This window comes from Ascidia mentula, chromosome 5, assembly GCF_947561715.1.
Source record: "Ascidia mentula chromosome 5, kaAscMent1.1, whole genome shotgun sequence".
Classification (NCBI taxonomy): Eukaryota; Metazoa; Chordata; class Ascidiacea; order Phlebobranchia; family Ascidiidae; genus Ascidia; species Ascidia mentula.
In genome coordinates, this window is record NC_138570.1 from 6,603,372 (window position 1) to 6,625,196 (window position 21,825).

General features: G+C 39.7%; 3 protein-coding genes across 3 annotated transcripts; all 3 read left to right on the top strand.

Moving 5' to 3' along the window:
* Positions 1-26: 26 nt before the first annotated feature.
* On the top strand, positions 27-12,142 carry LOC145903876 (complement C3-like). The gene is made up of 42 exons (XM_082992060.1): positions 27-177; positions 506-617; positions 679-762; positions 1,085-1,248; positions 1,318-1,405; positions 1,603-1,746; positions 1,819-1,864; positions 1,926-2,131; positions 2,208-2,340; positions 2,503-2,627; positions 2,872-2,932; positions 3,097-3,188; positions 3,554-3,657; positions 3,717-3,795; positions 3,856-4,047; positions 4,104-4,170; positions 4,236-4,396; positions 4,586-4,712; positions 4,771-4,939; positions 5,037-5,147; positions 5,267-5,355; positions 5,540-5,679; positions 5,740-5,791; positions 5,853-6,022; positions 6,090-6,219; positions 6,360-6,569; positions 6,677-6,758; positions 6,990-7,149; positions 7,511-7,758; positions 7,970-8,094; positions 8,239-8,384; positions 8,782-8,956; positions 9,528-9,649; positions 9,731-9,860; positions 10,023-10,180; positions 10,321-10,442; positions 10,722-10,784; positions 10,846-10,932; positions 11,111-11,211; positions 11,270-11,358; positions 11,431-11,510; positions 11,764-12,142. Exons 1-42 carry the CDS (start codon positions 101-103, stop codon positions 11,939-11,941), a joined length of 5,199 nt encoding a protein of 1,732 aa, XP_082848186.1. The 5' UTR covers positions 27-100; the 3' UTR covers positions 11,942-12,142.
* Positions 12,143-15,492: 3,350 nt separating this feature from the next.
* LOC145903905 (uncharacterized) lies at positions 15,493-17,110 on the top strand. Its single transcript, XM_082992092.1, has 4 exons — positions 15,493-15,909; positions 16,120-16,381; positions 16,633-16,773; positions 16,900-17,110. Exons 1-4 carry the CDS (start codon positions 15,742-15,744, stop codon positions 16,965-16,967), a joined length of 639 nt encoding a protein of 212 aa, XP_082848218.1. The 5' UTR covers positions 15,493-15,741; the 3' UTR covers positions 16,968-17,110.
* A 963-nt stretch (positions 17,111-18,073) lies between these two features.
* LOC145903890 (uncharacterized) lies at positions 18,074-21,773 on the top strand. Its single transcript, XM_082992074.1, has 8 exons — positions 18,074-18,314; positions 18,528-18,630; positions 19,244-19,416; positions 19,478-19,579; positions 19,762-19,833; positions 19,899-20,113; positions 20,404-20,821; positions 21,292-21,773. Exons 1-8 carry the CDS (start codon positions 18,206-18,208, stop codon positions 21,519-21,521), a joined length of 1,422 nt encoding a protein of 473 aa, XP_082848200.1. The 5' UTR covers positions 18,074-18,205; the 3' UTR covers positions 21,522-21,773.
* The last annotated feature ends 52 nt before the right edge of the window (positions 21,774-21,825 follow it).

Below are 21,825 nucleotides of genomic sequence, written 5' to 3' on the forward strand. Positions count from 1 at the left end.
GGCGTGAAGAATTACGGTTACATTGTTTGGAGTCTAGGCTGAACCAAAGCAGAATTTATATTTTCTCTTATTTGTTTTTTAGTTAAAATATATCATTCAAATGGGCCATGTGCCTTTAAGCATAAATATGTTGATATTATTATTAACGATTTGTCTATTTTCATCAGCAGCCTTTGGGTAAGTACAAATTAGCCTTCGAGTGAATTTAGTAGTTTGTCGGAAAGTTGTTTGTATTTATGAATATTGTTCGAATTTTTGTGACCAAAAATCCAAAATGTTTTGAGAATCTGTTACCTAAATTATGTAGAAGTCGTGCGTGAAATGTTTTAAACGTGCGATTATTTAGTCATGCAAAGCTGCACTTTTGGTGTTGTTATGTGGTGTTTTTAAAAATTTTAATGGCTTTGTAGCAGTATGCAAAAGCAGTAAGCAACCTCAATCATAACCGTTTATTTACGATTTATCTATAGTTGAAAAGTCGAAGTCATTAACTTTGCTTTTTCAGTCGCGATCACACTATTGTTGGAGCAAAAGAGTTCCGAGTTGGCTCTCAAAACAATGTGGTTCTTAACTTTCATGGTTACTCGGGTACAGCAACTGTAGAAGCCACACTACAGGTATCATTTTTGGAGTTTTTTTTATAGATATTGTTTGTCGAGCAATAAATGTCCTGTTTAGACGCTTCCGAGGCGCTTGGACACGATTAGTCGCATTCAGCATCAGGTCGTGAATGTTGAACAGCCATTGGAACTTGAATTTACAGTAAGGTTCAACAAAGACAAACGCAAGCTCTATAACATATGGCAAAAAAAATTCAACCAATATTAGTTTATTACAGGTTACTTGTAAACTGCGATTTTCTATTACTCGTTTATGGCAATTAACATAGTTGGAAATAAATCTAATATACTCCTATAGAGTGTATCTAAACTAATGATAAAACAAACCTATCTTGATGAGTTTTTAAAATATGTTTAAGTTTTGAAATTTTGATGTTGTTGCCAATTCAAACCATTCATTATAAGGCAAAATGGCTACGGCGAAGCAACATCCTTTCTTTGGTTATATATCGAGTTTTTTTCAGGTGAACGAAGAACAGCTTGTTGAAGAGCGACGGTTCCGCAACTCGTACGTCGAACTTCATATCGCCGTTACAAACTCCAACGAGGACTTTGAAGAATCAATCCCAATCCTTCTTAATGATACAAGCGGTTACGTGTTCTTGACCACGGATCGACCCGCATACAGGTGCGTGTCTAGTGTTGTGTGACCTACACACAAGCTGTCTCCCGAGCCTCTAACTATTTGTTGTTGCAGGCCCGGCGATACGGTAAAGATCATAGCAGCGTTAACCGACCAAAACCTGATGCCCAGCCAGGATATAGACGTTGACATCGTTATTAGGGTGAGAGTTGCTCTAGTAATGCAATGGTAATCTCTTTCCATAATCGTCCGCTCGTTCTGTAACAATCATTGAATTGGAATTCTCGTTAAATCTTGAAAAGTTTTTTATGCAACACTTACTGCTAGGAAACGCAAACGATATAAAATGCTACAATTGAGCAGCAAAACATGTATCTTTGCAAAAATATTGTTCAACAGACACCAGAAGAGGCGGGAGGAACCGGTAAAATAGGCGTCGACAGAGAAACAATAACCACCAGTAGACAACAATTCATGAGTCATGAGTACGCGGTTCCACCTGTTCCTTTAATTGGAAAATGGTTCATCGAAGCTTCCGTTCCTGTAAGTAAAAATTGTCATTAAACTAAATTAATTCGCCAGGTCAAAACACACTAGTCATATATTTTTTGATAGACGTTGGGTATCAACAGCGAAACAACGTTCCTTGTCGATAGATATGGTAAGTAACCTAGAAACAGATTGATGTAAATCAGTCAGAATCAATTATTTCGCATTTTCAGAGTTGCCCACCTTCAACGTGAAAGTGCAAATGGAACATCACTACGTATTGCCCACACAACCATCGATAATTGGTGAAATACGAGCGGAATACAGCTACGGCAAGAAGGTTACAGGCTTCTACTTCATTACCGTAAAACTGAAACGGAACAGTGAAGTACCCTATACCACCGAAATATACCGAGATCCGGAAGAACTTACACGAAGGGTACAAATTGTTCCATGATGTGTGGCAAGTTTCTCTGGTTGAAAGTTGTTTAAAAAAACCAAATATTTTCCTATAGAAAATAATCAGAAATGGAAGACATATATTCAATATTCCTATAAGTGCTGTAGAGAACTCCTTAGAAGCAGGGGAAACCTTGCAGAGCCTGGCCGACGAAGGCGCTTCTCTTACTGTGGAAGTTTCAGTTACTGGTATAAAACACCACCTCAAAACTTAAAACACTGCCGCAAATCTAATTTGTGCAAAATTAAAACAAATTATTGATCGTGGTAAGACTTTAATGCTCAAAAATGTACAACATTGACATTACCATAGTAACAGTAATATCACCTAAACAGCATTTTTGCTTTCAGGGAAGGCAGAAAGCATTTATGAGTCAGCTATTGTTTCCGGCATCCGCTTCACGAGCTCTCCATACCTTATCGTGACGGACCGAAGTTCGCGATATTTTAACCCGGGCATCGTTTACGAAGTTAAGGTACGTTACTGAACCTCGCGCGTTTTTTTCAAAAATAGCTTAAGTGGCAGAGAGACAAACAAAGAGTCAAAAAAGTACCAAGCATATTTTTCTTGCACATACTGTGGTAACATTCCATTCTACACCTTTCGCTTTTTTTCTGCCAAGAAAAAAGAACAAAACTGTACCCAATTTATTACTGTATGCGTTGTTTAAACAGTAATGTTTCCGATGAAATCCATTTTATGACGTGTATGTTTTCCAGGCCGACGTCTTGGATGTAGTTACCCGACAACCGATACCCGACATTCCAGTTCTAATAACAGGTAATACCTATTTCACTCTCCTTTTTACAAAAGAACGCACAAATAAATGCATGTATCACTTTTACGAAATTCTAAACTTGTTGTAATATTCTGTTGGTCACAATGTGTTCTGACTTGACTGCCTTTTGGATTGTGATTTGTGCCACTGTGGCCCGAAACCGAAGCTGGTCAACGGCAGATAAGCAGACCTTCGAATGCACGCGGGCAAATACAAGCAGACATCGATCAAACCAACGTAGACGAGATGATCATCACGGCAAGTACTTTTTGATACTGTAGTTGTTGCTTCAATCCACATTCAAATAATCTTATTTCATTGATGGTACCCGTTTCAACGGCAGATATAGGCACTGCAGTTATCGTGCAGGATTTGTACATTTATCACAGGCAATGCATTTCACCGAGTAGCAAAGTCCAAAATTTACACGAACAACAAAAACCTTTACGGTCCATGACACCGTGCAATGTTTGTCAGTAGTACTCGCTATAAACCACAAGACTTTATTCAGCCATTTTCTATGCAAACGATTGTAATATGTGTATATGGTCCTTTTAGTAGGTCCCGTAAGTGTTCGCTGCTTCAAGAATTAAAACAAAGTTTAAATAACCGGCCTTTTCCAGCTAACCACAGACAAAGAGGGTCTGGCCGAAGCAGATCAATACTCAACCACCTTGACTGTTCAAAAACATCGTGGAAACGCATTGATGTCTGTAAGCATGAACAGGTAAATTCGAAAATAAAATTAATCTGTTTTTCAATTTTGACAAAGTTTTTTTGCTCTAGCCTCGCTGTTGTTGGCCGTCCTTCAAACGCCAGATTTAGATTTGAACCTCCTGACGTCACAGATAGTGTGCGGTATTTCGTAAGTGCATAAACTTTTACATGCCACTTTTCGCAACACAAAAAAACGTTTCCTTCGCAGATCGTTTCGAAAGGCCAAGTTGTGTCTAGTGGGGTAATGCCGGTACAGGGTCAACGGGGGGATAGAGCGTGGGATATTGAAGTTACACATCAGATGGTACCTTCCGCTCGCTTGGTAGCTTACTACATGCGCGGAAACGAGCTGGTGTCCAATTCCGTGTGGTTTGACGTGACCGACGTGTGTGGCGGAAATGTATGCGCCGAATTGTTTATAACACGTGCAAATTTATTAAAAACCTTGCTTTTCAGGAGTTGGAAGTTCAAATATCTGCTGCAATTGTGGCACCGGAAAGCCCTGTTGAGATTACAGTTCGCGGTATTAACAATCACCTTATATGCTGGAACCTTCCCAGTTGGTTTCTTTAATACTAGTTTTTACAGGCAATCCCAACGCACGATTTCATTTGTCAGCCGTTGATCGGGCGGCTTACTATGTATATAACGGGAGTCGTCTGACACGGGATGTCATGTGGAACAAGATGGAGGAGTATGACAACGCTTGCTCGCGAGAGGGCGGTAGCGATAGCAGGGATGTTTTTGAGGTAAGGATATTACAAAAAAACTATTGGAGGTTATGTGTTGTGGGGTAACGACTCGTCAATACTGTCGTAATTACAAACAATTAGGAAGTTGTCTTGCATGCTAGCATAAGGAAACAAATAATTTCCATTGACATTTTACGATTTTTGTGATTTTTATGTAAAAAATATTATGACGAACTACATTTGCAGGAGGCTGGCATTTTTTTGGTCAACAAACTCATTCGACCAAAACGGTTTACGCACCCTACCTGTGACCAACCCGTACCAAGAAAAAGGCGACAAGCCCCAAGCACAGAAAATTCCAACGCAGCCATTGGTATGGGGTGTCTATATAGTTGCGAATTGCTCTTTGCATTTGCCGCATGTAATTTTAGCCGCGGACAGAGAACTGTTTTTGGTCGAATGCCAGCTCAGTGGGACAATACCGAGCCTCGGAGAGGAAAACTGCCGGAAACGAAAAGATAGGGTTTTGGGTAGTAAGGGTGAAGAATGTGCCGAAATGTTTGAACTCGCTTGTAATGAGACACAGGTTTCCGAAGACAGGTGAGTATGAACAAGTATAAAATATGTACCGATATCTTACTGCGAAGACTAAACACGTTTTTTATTTCGGTGTGGAAATTTGTTTTTGTTCGTTTAGACAAACTTTGGCTAGATCAAACGCTGCACCAAACATTATCAACGCCATGGGAAAGGCGATGCAGCGAAGTAACTTTCATGAAAACTGGCTGTGGATTACGAACAGTTTAAAGTTAGTCTGATATTAATGTTTTCATTTTACTTGCGGTTAACGACCGCCTCGTTTTCTGATTCATCCTTTTATTGTGACAAGATTCATCTATGCCAAATTGTTCTTATATTTTCGTATAGCGCCGATGGTGGTTGGATCAGCGAAAATCTGAAATCTTCAGGAAGTATAAGCACATTTGAATTTACGGCGTTCAGCTCAAGCGACCAAGGTGCCTAACTTTTTGTTCTGTCGTAATCTCTCTCGTGCTCTTTTTAAATTTGTTATTTTCTTCTTACAATTGCTTTGCACATGCAAATATTACCAAATTGTATTAATAGTGTATACCAGTTGAACAAGAATTTATTTTGGAAATTTAAATTATAAAACAACATAATTTCCGTTGTCTTCACCAGGTTTTTGTATAGCTAAACCCTCAGAAGTTACCGTATTTAAGGACGTCTTTATTCAACTTTATCTACCCTATTCTGTTCGCTTAATGGAGCAGGCCAGTATTCGTTACGCCGTATTTAACTACCTTCCGGGAGAAATTGAGGTTTGTTTAAAGCTATATAGTCATCTTTTCGAAGTTAAAGTGTGGTGAATCTGTGCTCAGGTTGAAGTACGTATGAGCCATGGGGAAGAGTTGTGCTCCCTGTTTCCGGCAAGTAAGTCATCTTCCGAGGTTTTTTCTATGAAACAAACAGTATTTTGACTGCGGTTTTGTAGATAAGCAAAGACACATTTCTACACTGCGGGTCTTGGGCAATTCTGCCAAGTCCTCCTATTTTACGGTAATGCCCGTCAAGATTCCTAATGACAAACTTGGGGTTAGAATTGAAATGACTGTAAGTTCCCCACACGGCAACGACCACATTGTCAAGCATTTACTTGTGGAGGTATAACGTAAATTGTGTGTGTTTGCATAAGCGACGATATCTGTAAATAACACAATGCTTTTCTTAGCCGAGCGGTTTACTAAACGAAAGCTCGAAAAGTTTCGTGTTGGCGCCGCCAGCAAACAGAATAATTCATCTTGAAGTTCCTGACGATGGGTTTGAACCAAAAACCCGGGAATGCTGGATCCACGCGTACGGTGAGTAGGACGAACGAACACAAAAGCAAACAAAATGTGTTCTTCGAAACAGTGGCCATCTGTCTGCAGCTTATACAAAATGTGTTCTTGTTTGTAATGTTGCCGTGAATTACCCTCTTTATGTTACCTGTACATTGCAGCCAACGTATTGGGTCCAATTGCCGTTCCGGATCCCATTACAAATAGGTATAACAACCTCCAGTCGCTCATCTCGAGGCCAGCAGGCTGCGGGGAACAAAACATGATCAGGACGGCTCCTATTGTTTACATACATAAATACCGACTTGCCACAAACGTGGTGCAGCCCAACGGCCCCGAAGAAGCACAAGTCATAGCATACATCAAGAAAGGTATGTGTGCCATCGCGATTGCAGATGTGATTGTGTTGTCACGAATAAAAAATTGCGTAAAGCTGTTCGGGTCTTGAACGTTAACACGTTCTTTATGCGATTTCAAGGTTATGGCATCGAATTACGTTGGAGATCAGACAGCGACAAACGAGGTTGGGCTGTGTGGAATGGTAGTCCACCTAGTGTTTGGTGAGCACCCAGTGTTGAATTTTGTGTTGATGCCATGAGTGGCTGCCTTTGCGGAAACGTTTTACAATTTGTAATGGACTGTTGTATAAACTTGTGTTGAAAATGAAAATCAGTCTGTCCGGAACAGCAATATGTTCCCTGATACATCCACACACATACACATGTATCATTATATCCTCATGTACAGACTATCTTGCCTGTATAAAAAAAATACATTTCATTGTATTTTAGGCTAAATGCGTTCGTGGATCGAGTTTTCCTCGAGGCTCGTGATATCTACCAGGCCTTGGACCCGCAGCCGATTTGTTCGTCCCTCGAGTGGTTGATGGAACAGCAACGCCCTGACGGCCAATTCATCGAAAGCTACAGTGTGCATCATCGCGAAATGGACGTTAGTTTTGTCCAAGTTAAACATATAGCAACAAAATGAATTGCAAAAAAGCATCCACATTCTTTGAAACATGTTTATCGCAAGCTCGACTGGACGTGACATCAACATCGCTTTCATGTAACAAAAATAATACATGTTAAAGTCAAGGGAGAAACAAGTTTGTTTTGCTTTGAAGTTTCTGTTATTTTATGATAATTCTTGTTGCAAATTTGCAATCAAACTGGTTTGTGGCCATGTTTGGCTGGCTGCACAAGTTCCAAAAATTTGTCATCAAAAAGTTTATTCTAAAAATGTTTTCGACTGTTTTGTCCAAAATCATGGAAATTTGCCCAACCTTAGGTCAAATAGATTATTTTTGCAGGGTTTGGTCGAGGGAGAAATCGCGATGACGGCGTACGTAGCAGCCACACTTGCTATAGCTGAACAACCCGAACGTGCAGCACCGGCATGCCCGGCTCTAGTGGAGCAAATTCGGTCAAAAAAAGAAAAGGCATTAGAATATTTGAATGAACAGTCTACTGCATTGATGAACAACGTGTACGCAACAGCTGTGACGGCATATGGCTTGGCAGTCAGCCACTCGGAACTTGCCAATGCTTGGATAATGAGGTAGGTAATTAAATTATACCTTTGCAGTAATATGTCACTTAAACAAATGCAGCCTATGTTTGGTATGGAAAATGTAAATATGTGTCCAACATGGCCGCGTTTTGGGCTTGAGGAAAAATCGCTTCCTGTTTTAGTAACAGATATTTTCGTGATAAAAATAAAGGCCAGTTCTAAGCTGTAAGCACAAATTCATGTTTTTCTTTTGAATCAGACTTCGGGGGTTGTGCACAGAAAATGCAGAACATATATACTGTCTGGCAGCCGGAGGTCAAGCTGGCAAAGTGGAAACAACATCATACGCACTACTTGCAGAAATTTCTCACTTACCCGACCAAGGTATGCAAGCAAGCTCAAAGTTTCACTTGTTAACTATCAGAAGCAGGTTATCAACTTCTCCTGTACTGCAAAAATATCATTATCTAGTCATGTTTACTTTAAACAAGTGCCCAGTAATATCACTTAATTACAATTGCTTTTAAGTGGCAGCAGAAGATCTACGACGCGTCCGGAAGATGGCGCTGTGGCTTGTCGAACAACGCAACAGTTTTGGAGGATCTCAAACAACTCAAGACACTGTCATGGCCCTTCAAGCGTCCGCTGAATACATGAAATGGATTCACAGAATTGCAAGTCAACTGTATTTTGCTGTCGTTGGTGTCTTTGCAACTAGAAACACTTTCCGCTCATTTTCATGCAATAGTCATGGTTACCATCGTCCTACATGAAAAAATAAGCACGCGGGTTTTTCGAGCAGAAATCGGATTTACGTTAGTCACTTCGTTGAATTTACTTCAGATGTTATGAATTAGGTTAGGATGTCGTTTTTGGTGGCGAACAACTATAATTTGTACAATTTTTTCACTTGTTCGTCTGAAAACGTAAAATTATTTCATATGTTACAAATAACCGGTATTGCATAGAATTCCTCTCGCAATGTGTTGCCTATTCTATGTGTAAGTTTGTGCAATTTTTTTATTTATACTTTGGCGCATGAATTAAAACATTAAATGTCTTTCTACTCAGAACCAGGAACCACCCCCCACAAACATGGACGTGACACTCACGTCTACCGTTCCCGGAACGGCTTGGCATCAAAACGCAACAACTATTCATCTCAACGATCAAAACGAAATTCTTCAACGTGATGTCAAAGTACCACAAAATGTCATTGGATCACCCATCAATGTTCACGTGACTGGTAATAATAGGTTTTATCCGACCAACCATATGAGGAGAATAAAAAACCTTCACAAAATATAGTTTTCTGAGAAACTTTAAACTTGTGTTTACGAAACCATCCATTGAGATATTGGACAAAACACATACAAAGCGTGCAGTCATAATGTACAAAGAATTTTCCAGTTGCAGAGCTCGTCTCAAAATTTATGAAAATTTTATGTTAAAATTTTGTCCTCAAAGTAATACATTTTTGCAAAAGATTCAGAGAGCCACAAGTCAACACAACAAATGTTCTTATCGCACTGGGATCCTAAAAAACGAGACTATATACCCTGAACACGATTCCCAATCAGGTTTTTCATTTGATACATAGGTTAGGGGTCGTTGCCATTTTTTTCTATCCCCTGTTATATGCTGCAGAATGATGACCACCGTTTTGGTGGTACTTTGTTTTACTGCGCAATACAATCTTACTTTGATAGTTTTTGCTATCCGAGTCATTTGCATTATTACGATACGGCGCATCTTGGTTTACCCGGACCCAGTTTTGCATACTGCTGCAAATGCAAAATGTTGAATTTATTCCTCAGGTGTTGGGGAGGCGTCTATGTCATACCGTTGTATATGGCGAGAAAACGTGGACGGAGCGAGGTGTCCGTTTCAAATCGATGCCACATTTGGAAATCCTGAAGCAGGCGTCGCAACACTGAAGGTGTGTTGGGTTGGACCAAATGCAAACCCTACATAAATAAATAAAGTGGGCTGAATGTATCCATGTATGTGTGTATTTCAGATCAACATACACAAACTGGAAAACCCTGATGCTGGAATGTCAATTGTTGACGTTGGTCTTATTTCTGGATATGATGCTGTTACTGACACCATCGAGAACCTGTTGAGAGACAAAAGAGTTGACGGCATAGGTAGAAACACAAACGATAGTGCTTTCTACACTTTCCACGCTGCGCATAACGGATACTGATTGTTTTTTGTTCGAATTTAAAGGTTCATTTTTCAGCGGCATTTTATTTATTTCATGACAACTAAATGTTACATAGTAAATGCTCTTATACATTTTTGTCCAGTGGACAGCTACGAAATCACGGACAATTCGGTGAAGTTCTACTTAAACAAAATTCAACATGATTCGGACACTGTTTTGGCTTTCAAACTAAAACAAAACAGCGTGGTTAAAAACGTTCAACCAGCTGGAATACGAGTCTACGACTACTACAACCCCGAGGTGAACGCCTTGTTTTTGTTGTTTAAAATCTGGATAAAATGTTTACAGAGTCTATTAACTGCCGCAATCATTTTGGGAATAAGCGAGCATGGTCCGTTTTTAATGCCAACTCCGTTACACTTCCAAACTTTATTCCCCAGATATCCTGTTCCAAGTTTTACAGTATGGACGATTCTCCCAACTTGCGATTCTCCTGTAACAACGAGGGTGACAGATCGGGAAGAATATGTAAATGTGCCGAAGGCGGATGTCCCAAATGCAGGTATATTGTCTGCATTATTACTGTTATTTTCACCACAGCGAAAGAAATGTTTCAGACCAAGAAGTGAAACATTTTGTCTAATTTGTTCCTTTTGAATCCAGGGATAAATAATAGTCTTGTTACAAGTTGCATATATGTGAGTGTATGTACGTCACCAATAACACTTGTGAACTAAATACACAAATTGAATTTATGTGGTTTTTGTTGATCACTATTTCAGGTTGTTTTTTCAAAAAATTAAATCCTTTTCTAATTTATTTTTCGAACATATGTTGGCAGAACTCGAGAAGAAATTACAACAAATTCGAAATGCATTTCCCTTCGAGTTTCACAACGACAAATGTAAGCTTAAATCAAAATCCTTCTTATATTTTATTGGTGTAACGTATCTCCCTTTGCATAGAGACAAGCAGTGTCTGGGAAATAATAAAATATGCCCTAAGCCAGATGGAATTGGTTGTATAGATACGAAGGCTGAGGCTTGTCAAAGGTCAGTTGCATTGTAAATGTAGTATTTCCAGTCTACCGTTAATACCATACTAGACGATTTAACACGACTAGACGATTTGGTAACGGAAAAGAAAGAAAGACGATCTGCGCAAAGAAACATTTTATGCCGCAACCAAACAATAATTATCATTAAAACACTTATCTATGTTTTTCCTCAGACATTACATGCACTATGTGAAAGTAATCGCAGTTCGAAAAAATGATCCTCCAAATTTTGTTGAGTTTGATGCTGAGACAACGGTAACATCTCCACTGCCAGGTAATGATCAAATTATGCAACCTTTAAATCATTTCATTGCAACATGCGACATTTTCAGGCGTGGATCCTGAACAAGGAGTTAAAACATTCCGAATTCGTAACGATTGTTTTACGCTTTGCAGAGACGATGATTTAACGAAAAATAAGGTAAGTGTAGAAATTGATGAGATGGTTGCTTAGCTGAAAGCTATTGTAGATAGAGTATATGTTTGTTCCTAGGTAGATTTGATAAAAGTAGACCGGGAACTGATTATTTACGGAAACGAACCTCAGAGGAAAGTTATCGGAGGTGTTACCTCGTAAGTAGAGATATTAAAGCAATGTTTTATGATTTAAAGTGATTTTTTTTCTGTTTGGTTATATCATGCACAGATGTGGACACGTAGAGCGTGTAACTTTGCATTACCATAAATACTTTTCATCAAAACTAAAATCTAATATGACCAACAGTAAAGATTAATGTTACTTTGATTTGATTGGCTTGTGTGGAACTGCCTATAAATTAGTCAGTTTTGGGTTGAATCTTTAACTCATGTGTTTTTGCCCCTTTAGGTATCTCTACAACCTAGACGAGGAAAGCAGGATCGAGGTGACGCCTGGATTCAAAAAGTGCAGAAAAATTAAAAGAAAGAAATGCAATCATCCGTTTATATCTAAGCTATGCATCCGCAAACGTATTTGTTATCACCACGAGAAACTAAGGAAGAAGGTGTTTAAGGGATGTGGTTGAGAGGGCACAACCACGACGCCTGTAAATAAACTGGTTTCCAGTCGTTAAATGTAAATACGTAATCTCTAATCCAATCACGCATTGTTTTCGGAGCAGTTAAATCGTCTCTTTATCTTACCAATAATACAATAAAAAATTGTATATTATGGATATCGTCTCTTTATCTTACCAATAATACAATAAAAAATTGTATATTATGGATATTGGATATGTGGATAAGTAGTGTTCAGTCGGAAGATGCTGGTGGTAATGTGGAAAATACCTTTATTGTATTCCCATATATGACAAGCAAAGTCTCGCATATAAATATGCAGTTAAACACTGGCAAAGTTTATGCAACCAGCACAAATAACGAACCAGTTTTGGACCCACACGGAAGTTTAAAGCATTTTGCCGGGTTTGCTTACTGTTTAAATAGTCTAATATTTCACAATTAATCACGAAGCTACGCAAACCGGCTATATTGGCAACGTTACGAGATTCAAGGTGACAATACACTCCGCAATGTGACGACACATGAAGTTAGCGTTGATCTGCTCGTCAACCATTTTTAAGAAAAAAACAAGCACCTTTTTTTTCTTCTGCACTTGTTTGCAAGTCACAACAAACCATTGGCCGACCAATTTGCATGACATTCATTCTATGCGCTTCCGCCCCTATGGTACATAGAAATGAGTTTCAGCTGAACTAACCATTCGTTTCGGCCAGAGCCACAGAGCAAAACTAAAAACACAGAGCGTAACTAAAACTCTCACGACGACTTAAATAAATTATTTGTTGTCGCCCATTATGTTTTCTCGTCATCGATTTATGAACTGTCTATACGGTGGAGGTCTTGATCAAAGTATCGACGTGTTTTGGCGACTACCTATAACACATACTAAATGCTATTTTGCGCGTTTGAAAATAGTTGTGCGTTTCTTGCACTGCAAAAAAAACAAACAAACATGCAGACATTGAAGTTATTCACAGTTCTTTATTGACTATACGGTCTGAGGTTTGTTATCACTCGACGACAAAAATATGCGTTTTCTTTTAAAATAAAGAAAAAGTCATTTTGCACCTTGGCTCATTAGTGGTCTCTTCAACCTCACGGATTTTCACCTTGCTAACCCGACCCATATACCAAGAAGAAAACCTGGTTGGGATTGGCCAATATCCCGGATTGATCACAGGGGCTTGTCCGTTCAATATTGTGGGTTGATGGGAACCTATGATATGATTTGTTCCCCCGAAAATTCATTACCTTTAATGTTTGGTGTTTTAACCGCCTCGAATATTAAAATTCGCTTTTGTCGGATGATCAGTGAATTATTTGAAAGAAACGTGTTTAGTCCATGGTATGCCTCTGTGTTAGGGTTCTTGTATACGCTTTACACTCGCCATTTCTGCCGTAGTTGGACCTCGCAGTTGTCTATTATTGTGAAACAGATAGCCGAAAAATGTCGTGTTATGTGTGCTCAGTTTTAGCAGCCGAATGATGTGTTATCGTACCTTAATAATAGCTCATTTATTAGTGAGGTAAGCATTCCAGCTTTCTTGCTGGAATACAATCTAGTTTCAAAAACCTTTCTTTACGAGTGTCCCTAAATCGTTTATTTTAAACCATGGTATGTGAAACCGAATGTATCGTATTGACGATGCTTAACGTGAGTCGTCCCTGTGTGTACCCCCATCATCATCCAAGACAAAAGTTCGGATATTTGACGCAACAGTTGGCGCATGTTCTCCCTGATTGAAAATGACACGTTTGTTTTTGTTTAATTTGGCTACCGTCGCGTGTTGGGGGAACCACCCTCACATCCGCTGAACAAAACGATGAAGAAAATGGAGAACGTCGGTCATAAAATGCTTTTTCCAATCTTCGCGAAAAGTTTTTTACTTGTCAGAGATGTTGTCATTGTAAATTTCATTTTCAATTGCCGCCAGAACAAACATACAGACAGTTTTGTATACCCACGCGCCAGCATGGCTATACTGAATTCAATTTTGTTGAAGTTTATAAAACTTTTCGGCAGGTGTAGCCATTGTTGAACCACGAGTTTTCCGAATTTATTCGCAAAGCAACCAATACCACTTCTGACTTTCACGCAGTCGCTTTATATTTCCGGTCCGATTTCGCAATTGCGGTTATTGGCAACTTGCGCGCTTTTCGAGCTTCTCAGCGGACAATACCCTCCGCAACGTGACTGTTCGTGAAGTTGGAGTGTTAGCGTTAATCCGACTTCCAGCCAATGTCAAGCAAAAACAAAACATTTCCGGCCTTGCTTGTGCACTCGTTTGCAAATCACAATAAACCTTTTACCGATGACCTCTATAATTTTCATCAGATTTTCCACTCACTCACAACCTTGGTGGATAAAGCAAGGAAATGAAAAATTTTAACCGCATTAACAATTTCGCTTCGGCCAGAGCCGAGGGAATATTACTGGCGGCATGTTTGCGGGCGTTCCACTTCACAGCTATGACAACAAGGCATTGTCGGGCAGTCGCGAGTGAGGATTTATGAGTTGGCTTCCGACTCTCGTGCTCGATCGCGTGTACAACGACAAGTGGCCGAATCGCGAGAGGCACAAGGATGGTTCAGCGGCAAAAAATGCTAGCCATTGACAGTGCGGGGCCTTATCAGAACTGGTTTAGAAAGAAATTTGACCGCGAAACGGCGGATACAATGGATATGCGCGTCGATTCGCAAATCGGCGAGTCATCAAAAGTTATCCGTGGAGTTTAAGGGATTCCACAGATTATTGGAGCGCCACGCTACTATGGAGAAGTGCGCGCGCCAATGTTTTGCATCAACAAAGCCCTGGTGCTATAAAGGGCTGACCCAGTTCTGCGCATTTTAACAGACCCTTATAGGTGGTCATTTAGATCGTTACATATCGGCGTAAGGAAAAAAACAGCAAACTAGGGTTGGATTTGTTTTTAAATTTTTTTTTACTGCAGTATAGTTGTGTGACGAGCTTTGTTGGCCACAAAAAGTTCGGCGAACGAAAAGACGTGTTTTCCTGGTTATACCACAAAAGACGGTTTACGCGGTTTCATATCTCTATCGGAGGTCGCCAGTACGGCCTGACGTGTGCAAGATTAAGGATCATTTGGGCGCGCCTACGACTGCCAGTAACACAGAACGCCTTTTCCGTGTGAGCGGGACAAAAAAACGACGCCGATAATGTGAAAGCTGTTTTTTCAGCAGGGCCAAACAGCATACACATTGGAGTCGGTCATATCTCATTTGATCGCCTTTGAATGGCGCAAACGGCCGAATTGAGCTTGTGGTTTTGGAGGGTAAACAGCGACAACGATAGTAACCAACATACAATGTGCATAAGCACACGATATTTATTACTGCGATAGGCGCCGCGAATCGGCTCGGTTTCCAATAAGACGAGTTCTATTATAGTTTACGTTTTGACAACCGTCAGTAAAACCACAGCAGTCTGCGATGGTAACATGGCAAAAGCAGGGATTCAAACTTTTTTTGATAGTGTTGCAGCGGACCGGTTTACCGCTGGGAGTACGTTGCAGCATCAAAAAATAAATACATAAAAAAGGCGAGTGAAAATGTGACTTTAAAAACGCGAACAACAGATAAGAAATAGCTGATCCTTTAGACCAAACTTCAAAAATTGTCATGTGTATTGAATTGAAAACAAGTTTTACAAATTTTTAGACACCGAGTTGAACAGTGGCCTTATTTTAGCAACTGCGGCGAGCAAACATTTAACTTAAATTTCTTCTGGGTCGTTTTTAAGTTGTAAAGGAAACAGAGAAGCACTTTTACAGTTTGTCCACCAAAGATGCCCATTAGCTCCACCAACAGCCGTTTGACGCGCGAATTGTACAAGCCGCCACCCAAGTCGCTCGAGCAAATTCGACGGGAAGAGCAAGCTAGAAGTTCAAGGGAAGGAACACCTTCCTCAGTTCTTAAGAGGGAAAAGCACTTGGACAGTTTCACTGGAAGGAGGGTAAGAAGTAGATAACATTACTTACACGTCCTATTTAAATAAAGCATGATAAAACGCCTACGATAAAGTAAAACCGCGTCTGACGACGGCAAATGTCAAGCATGAGATAGAATGAAATTTATAGAATGAAAAAAATTAAACATTGCCTGAAAACTTTCATCAGAAAGGTGCAATTTAACTTCACCTTTATTTTTTTTCTGGAAACTGCAGACTGCTGTTGTCGGGCCAATAAACGACAGCTCAGTGGGGAACGGACATACGAACGGAACTTCGGGAAATGGAAAGCTCGGTTCGCCGTATTCTGGGTGGTCAGGGGCGGCGACGAGCGGCTGTTGCATCCGGGGTGTGTGTTGCTACTGCCATGGAATAATCTGCACACGATGTAGTGTCCTAGCCTTCCTTCTTGGCTTACTTCTTGGTGCACTCATCGCCGGCCTGGTAGTTGGACTTGTCTTTGGCGCACGTTCTGCAGGTAACGTCAATTCAAAGAGGCACCGCAATAATCAAGGTTTCTTAAGCGTCAGTCCTGCAGGATATTTAAAACTAGACGATTCACCAACTGTAATGTTATTTAACACTTCAACAAGGGGACACACAACATTTTTTAAATATTTTTATATGTATCAGAATGTTATATGCTTTTACTATGCACTCTCAGTTTCGGTATATTACCCTTTATCGTACGTAATTGGCGTGTTTTTATCATTGTGTTTCAAAATGCAGCTGCTGCAGTAGAAACGACCCCTATGACAGGATGCTTCCAGAGTCCATGTCCTTCGGCCAATGCTACCTGCGCTTACACAAACAATGATACTCAAATCGATTGCAACTGCGTCCCGAATATGGGCCAACCGATATCAACAGGTATAGGTCAATGCTGTTTGTCGTACACTAAGGTTGTCCAACTATTGACTTATTAGTAGGCACCAAAGTGACTGTACCTGTTTAGGCGATACGTATTCTGTGCGTAATCAATTTTGTTCCTTTTAGCTGGGGTCTCCGCGGAAGGGTACAGATGCATGCTGTTCAATTTCACAAGTACAACACCTTTACCCTAGTTTATTGGAAAAAAATGATCTTTTCCTGGGACACTTGTACATATCGTTGCTGTAAAATATTATTTATTACTTTTCTAAGTCGGTTGTGCTTACTATCTTTGTATTTGCCTCTGCTGTCCTTTCATTTCCAGACGTTACTGTTATCGCCCTCGCTTGCACAAAATAAAGTTTGTAGTTACAACTGTGAGATTTGTGACGCTTGTATTTTGTTGTCAAAATATCGACAACAAATCTTTGAAACATGTCGTCACTGAAAAACCTGAGGACATTGAGCTTGCATGTCTTCTATTGACACTGTCTTTAAAAAAAGGAAAAGTCTGATAAATCAATTAATTGAATAGATTTGTGTTGAAGGAAGCTTTGACGTTTTAGCATAACGGGTATGCGTGTAAATGAACATCGTTCAAGACGTGCTCAGTGCCACAACTCAAAAAGTTAAAAAGCCCAAATTTCAACTTTGCACTTCATTAAATTTTTTTTTACTTCGACAATAAAAATCAAGTGGCGGCATCTTTCCAAGCAAGTAAATCTAGTCTATGTGCATCGCATGCGAGATAAACCGATTTGTAACCAACCATCAGAACCGCGTGGCAAACTTCAACCGCACAACTTGTTCGGCTTGCCTTACCTGTTTTGTCTCCGATCTCATGTTGCCAATGGCCGGCGGCGTAATGAACTTGTAGGCGACTGAGCTAGTGAAGGTGTGTAATTACAAGTGTCCATGGGACAATTTATGAGTTATTTGATACTGATGTAATTTAGTGTGATACACGGCGTTTTTTCGCAGGAAAGCCAGGTTGAAACGTAGGTTATTAATGATAAAAGCGGCCTATGGAAATAGTTTTGGGTTTTATCGGTATTGAATTTTTGTGATATAATGTCGCACTATACAATTTCGCCAACGACCAAAAGCAAAACCAATTCTAAAGCAAATGTGTCTTGCTGTATTATTTGTATAGTTCGAATTTAAACAACTTGATAGACTGATATAGACAATTACTTTTTTTGATATAGACTGGTTGAAAGTTTGAGTTGTCAGACTTTCCCATTAGCTTTATTGCCAACAAACACTTCGTAACAGATTTTTATCAAACAAAAGCTGTAGGTATAGGTGCGAATTCTAGACAATCGATTGGCGACGTTAATAGAATTCAAAAGTTATGAAGTGCAGTGAGTCGAACGACAATGTAAAAGTATAAGCTGGTTAATTTCCCTTCTGGTAAATTAAGAAATCCCAGATGTGGGTGAAATGGGCAGTTGCCCTACAGTTTCTATTTCCTGTGTCCCTGAGCGTCAAATCCCTTCTTAAACGAGCAGACGGTGAATCTTCAATTCAACCTGTGACATGTGAGTGAATTAACAAATGATTGTTTTTAAAGCTTTGTTTATTTTAGACAAACGTTTTCCTTGCTATTTACGATGATATTTCCTGGATTTTTATGGTGATGTCATTTATTACCCTCCGCATGGGAACCATTTATACACAAAGGCCTTATTTATGAGGGTTTTTATTTTCTCGATCCGCTTTCATTTGTTCAGCAACACACGTATGTTGTTTAGGGTTTTGCGTGCAACGCCTTGAAGCTGGCACAAAATGGAAGTCCATTCAGAGTCGTGGGTACCCAAAAGTGCTGGTTGTCAAAGATTCGCGCTGTACATGGAGGTGACTAAAAATTTTTCTCTGTATTAGAGTCTTTCTGCTGGAATACTGCGACGTAACAACAAGAATCAGGGACATTTGAAAAATCAGGGACAAGTTTTAACATGTAATAACTCTGGGCCAAGCTTTAAAGATAATACGCTGTCTTCTTTGGAGTATGAACCAAAAGTATATAAAATGCAAACTTGCATAGTACTGCCGAGACAAAAAAGGCGACCTTTTCCTACAAGAAATTTGTCCCGCAGTTTTCGCCGGAAGCCATTTTTGTAAGCAACTAATCACAAATAAAATCTAACCACAGTTTAAATCGTTTTAGCACGGCTCCCGAATGAGGTCAATATCAAGCAATTCCAACAATAGCAAATAAGCTTACAATTTTCCCACTTGTTTCGTAAGTAAAGAAATGAAATAAACGGATATAAAAATAGATCAAATAAAAAAAGCCGTTTGGAAAATATTTTCTATTTAAGCAAAAAAAAAAATAACTTTTCCAAAAAACATCATTAGCTGTTGGTTATTAATATTCATATTCTGTGTCGTATTTAGTACGCATTTCATTTATTTTACCGTTTTAACTAAATTCCATTAGGAAATAACTTACCTGTTTCATCCACAGACTTCAGGCAGCCAAAGGTAAAAGGGTTCAAATCGCCTTCCGTGGTATCGATCTGGACGCGGACGATCCAGCGCATTGCTCTTCCAACTACATTGAGGTAGTCGACGAGGTCATTGGCAAATCACAAGCCAAGTTTTGCGGCAAAAACACACCGGGCGACATTATATCGCAAGGTAAGGTGTGCGCGATAACTTCAGTGGCCGTCAGTTCGAACATCGTAGTGTTGTTGATTAGGAAGGAAGCTGAGAATTGATTTTCAAGCGCAGCCTGGAAAAAATGCTATGTCTGGTTTCATGATCAGCTTTAAAGCCAGCACTGGAAAACCTGGCTTCTACGGTAAACTGCTGTTTAGTTCTATACCATACGGGAATCGTAAACGTGAATTTATATATCGCTGCGTATAGGTAGAGAATTTTATGTCATAACTAGTATACCGAAGCCGTGCAAAGTGTCCTAACAACAAACGCCGCCCAATAGGGAGTCATTTTCCCCATAATGATTTGTGTTACCCGTTTCAGCTAAGAAATCATTTCCCGACCCGGTTCCCACGAAGCGTACGAAACAAACCAAAAAACCATTCTTGTTCTACGGTAAGCGAGCCATCCATGAGTGCATTGGATCTAATCCACGACTGAAAGCTAATGGTTTAATTTAGATCAACAAAAAAACAAAGTGAAAACCCCACAATCAGGGATGAGACCAGAGGAAATCGGCGGTTTGGTGATTGGTTTGCTTCTTGCTCTAGGCGTTTTGTTATTTGTTGCCAGACGAACATACATTTCAAGGAGAAAGCGAAAAAAAATAAAAAAGGAGGTGGCGAAAGGTGATGGTAGCACAAAGCTCACTGACTTGGATCCAAGTCTTCCTCAGGTATATTTGCTTGAGTAAAACTTTTGTATTGCGGCAACCACCTTTACATTAGAACCTTTGATTTTTATTATACCCACTAAAGAGTTATGTTTAAAGTCTGTCATAATCATTTGTTAGGTTAACTATACATGACTTATTTATCGATGAGATATTTAACCGTTGAGTGGTCAAGGTAACCCACCAATACTGCTTAGTTTCCCTAAAAGTTGTCTCATCGTAACCATTGCGTCTTTAAAATTATCAGGTTCTTCTTTATTCCATCATTTCTAAATAATAATGCAATTTGACAGAATGAAGTGGATCCGTTTGAAAGAGTAGACATGGCTTGTGGACCTTTGCCTTCCGTACCACCCCCTCCCTACGTTGAAACGTCACAAACTCACGGAGGTCATCACCGACCGCACCCCACGGAGTTCAATTTCAAACGTGGCGAACTGCCGGGTGGACCAAACCAAAATCGATGCAAACAGAAACCATCCTATGATAAGGACACGCCTGCGTACAACAATGTATTCCAAAAGCCACAGGCATATCGCCAAGGGGGACGAAACGTATTGAGTAGAACTATGTCTCACGCACCGCCGGGAACGCACCGCATGGAATCCTACCCTCCGCCTCGTAATGTCGTAGCAAGAGGTGACGAGGGACTGCACGGAACTTCCAGAACGTATCCAAAAGTTATACCTCACCGACCTCAACATGAACGAGGTAGATTATTGCAAGAGCAGAATATGTTTATTTTATGCAAAAAAAAACTTTGTATCACTTTTGTGAATGGATTGTGTTTATATTATAATTTAATTTATTGTTAATTTTGTTAAGTTACGGAAAAAATGGTATTTCGTGTATATATCGGAATGGTGCCTACACACAAAACTATTCAGAAGCAGTCGCAGACACAATTGGCTTATTTGGCCTAATGGCCCCAGCGCTGTTATGTTTGCCCTGCAATTTACCATAAAGACCAAAAAATATTAAAAATCTAGTCACCATTTAGGTAAAATACAGGCCCCGCATTCTATTTTTTGTCAGGGATCCGCATTTTCTAGGACTGGGCCCACAGTACGGACAATACATCCTGTTTGCTATAGGTTAATCAGAACGAGTGCATTTCTTTTATAGATAAAAAAAAAAGTAAAAAAACTAAAGTAAACTCGAATTTTTTTTTCTCCCGGTAGCCATCGGGAATCGTCCAAGTGTCCATTACAACAACAAGCCAACAGAAAGTCGCTGGTACCGACCAGAAGAGCGCTCTTTTCAACCTCCTGAGCTTCCACCCAAACAGCGAAACATGACCCAGCAAAACTCCAGAAGAAGTGAATGGGCAAAAAAACTGCCTTCAAAATCTGAAACTAGGTCCAGGATCGATAGATTGCCGTCTAGGGTTACAAACCCAGAGCGATTGTAAAGCTCTTATGCTTTGGATTGTGGCTTTACAGAGAGTATTGAGACAATGGTTGGCACCAATGCAGGGGTTTGTGCATCAAAAAATACCCAAAGCGATTTTTTCTTATTTGTTTTTGTAAATTACTTTTAGAAATAGTAAATTAAAAAAAACGTCAATTTTGGGGCAATTTGAAACACTTTTACAAATTAAACTGTTGATACTTATTATATTTACCATAGCAGTGATTTCTTCTTTGTTTTTCAGTACGCTTTGTTATTAAGTTGAAAAATAAATTATCGGTTAAACTTGACTGACTCAAACATTT

What these genes read in the sequence shown, in the direction of transcription:
- LOC145903876 (XM_082992060.1), top strand. Translation starts at nt 101, where the DNA reads ATGGGCCATGTGCCTTTAAGCATAAATATGTTGATATTATTATTAACG. An exon ending in GCATCGTTTACGAAGTTAAG is followed by an intron (nt 2,628 to 2,871) that starts GTACGTTACTGA and finishes TATGTTTTCCAG; the next exon opens with GCCGACGTCTTGGATGTAGT. An exon ending in GTTATCGGAGGTGTTACCTC is followed by an intron (nt 11,511 to 11,763) that starts GTAAGTAGAGAT and finishes TTGCCCCTTTAG; the next exon opens with GTATCTCTACAACCTAGACG.
- LOC145903905 (XM_082992092.1), top strand. Translation starts at nt 15,742, where the DNA reads ATGCCCATTAGCTCCACCAACAGCCGTTTGACGCGCGAATTGTACAAG. An exon ending in ACAGTTTCACTGGAAGGAGG is followed by an intron (nt 15,910 to 16,119) that starts GTAAGAAGTAGA and finishes TGGAAACTGCAG; the next exon opens with ACTGCTGTTGTCGGGCCAAT. An exon ending in CTTTGGCGCACGTTCTGCAG is followed by an intron (nt 16,382 to 16,632) that starts GTAACGTCAATT and finishes TTCAAAATGCAG; the next exon opens with CTGCTGCAGTAGAAACGACC.
- LOC145903890 (XM_082992074.1), top strand. Translation starts at nt 18,206, where the DNA reads ATGTGGGTGAAATGGGCAGTTGCCCTACAGTTTCTATTTCCTGTGTCC. An exon ending in TGGAAAACCTGGCTTCTACG is followed by an intron (nt 19,580 to 19,761) that starts GTAAACTGCTGT and finishes TACCCGTTTCAG; the next exon opens with CTAAGAAATCATTTCCCGAC. An exon ending in CCGACCTCAACATGAACGAG is followed by an intron (nt 20,822 to 21,291) that starts GTAGATTATTGC and finishes TTCTCCCGGTAG; the next exon opens with CCATCGGGAATCGTCCAAGT.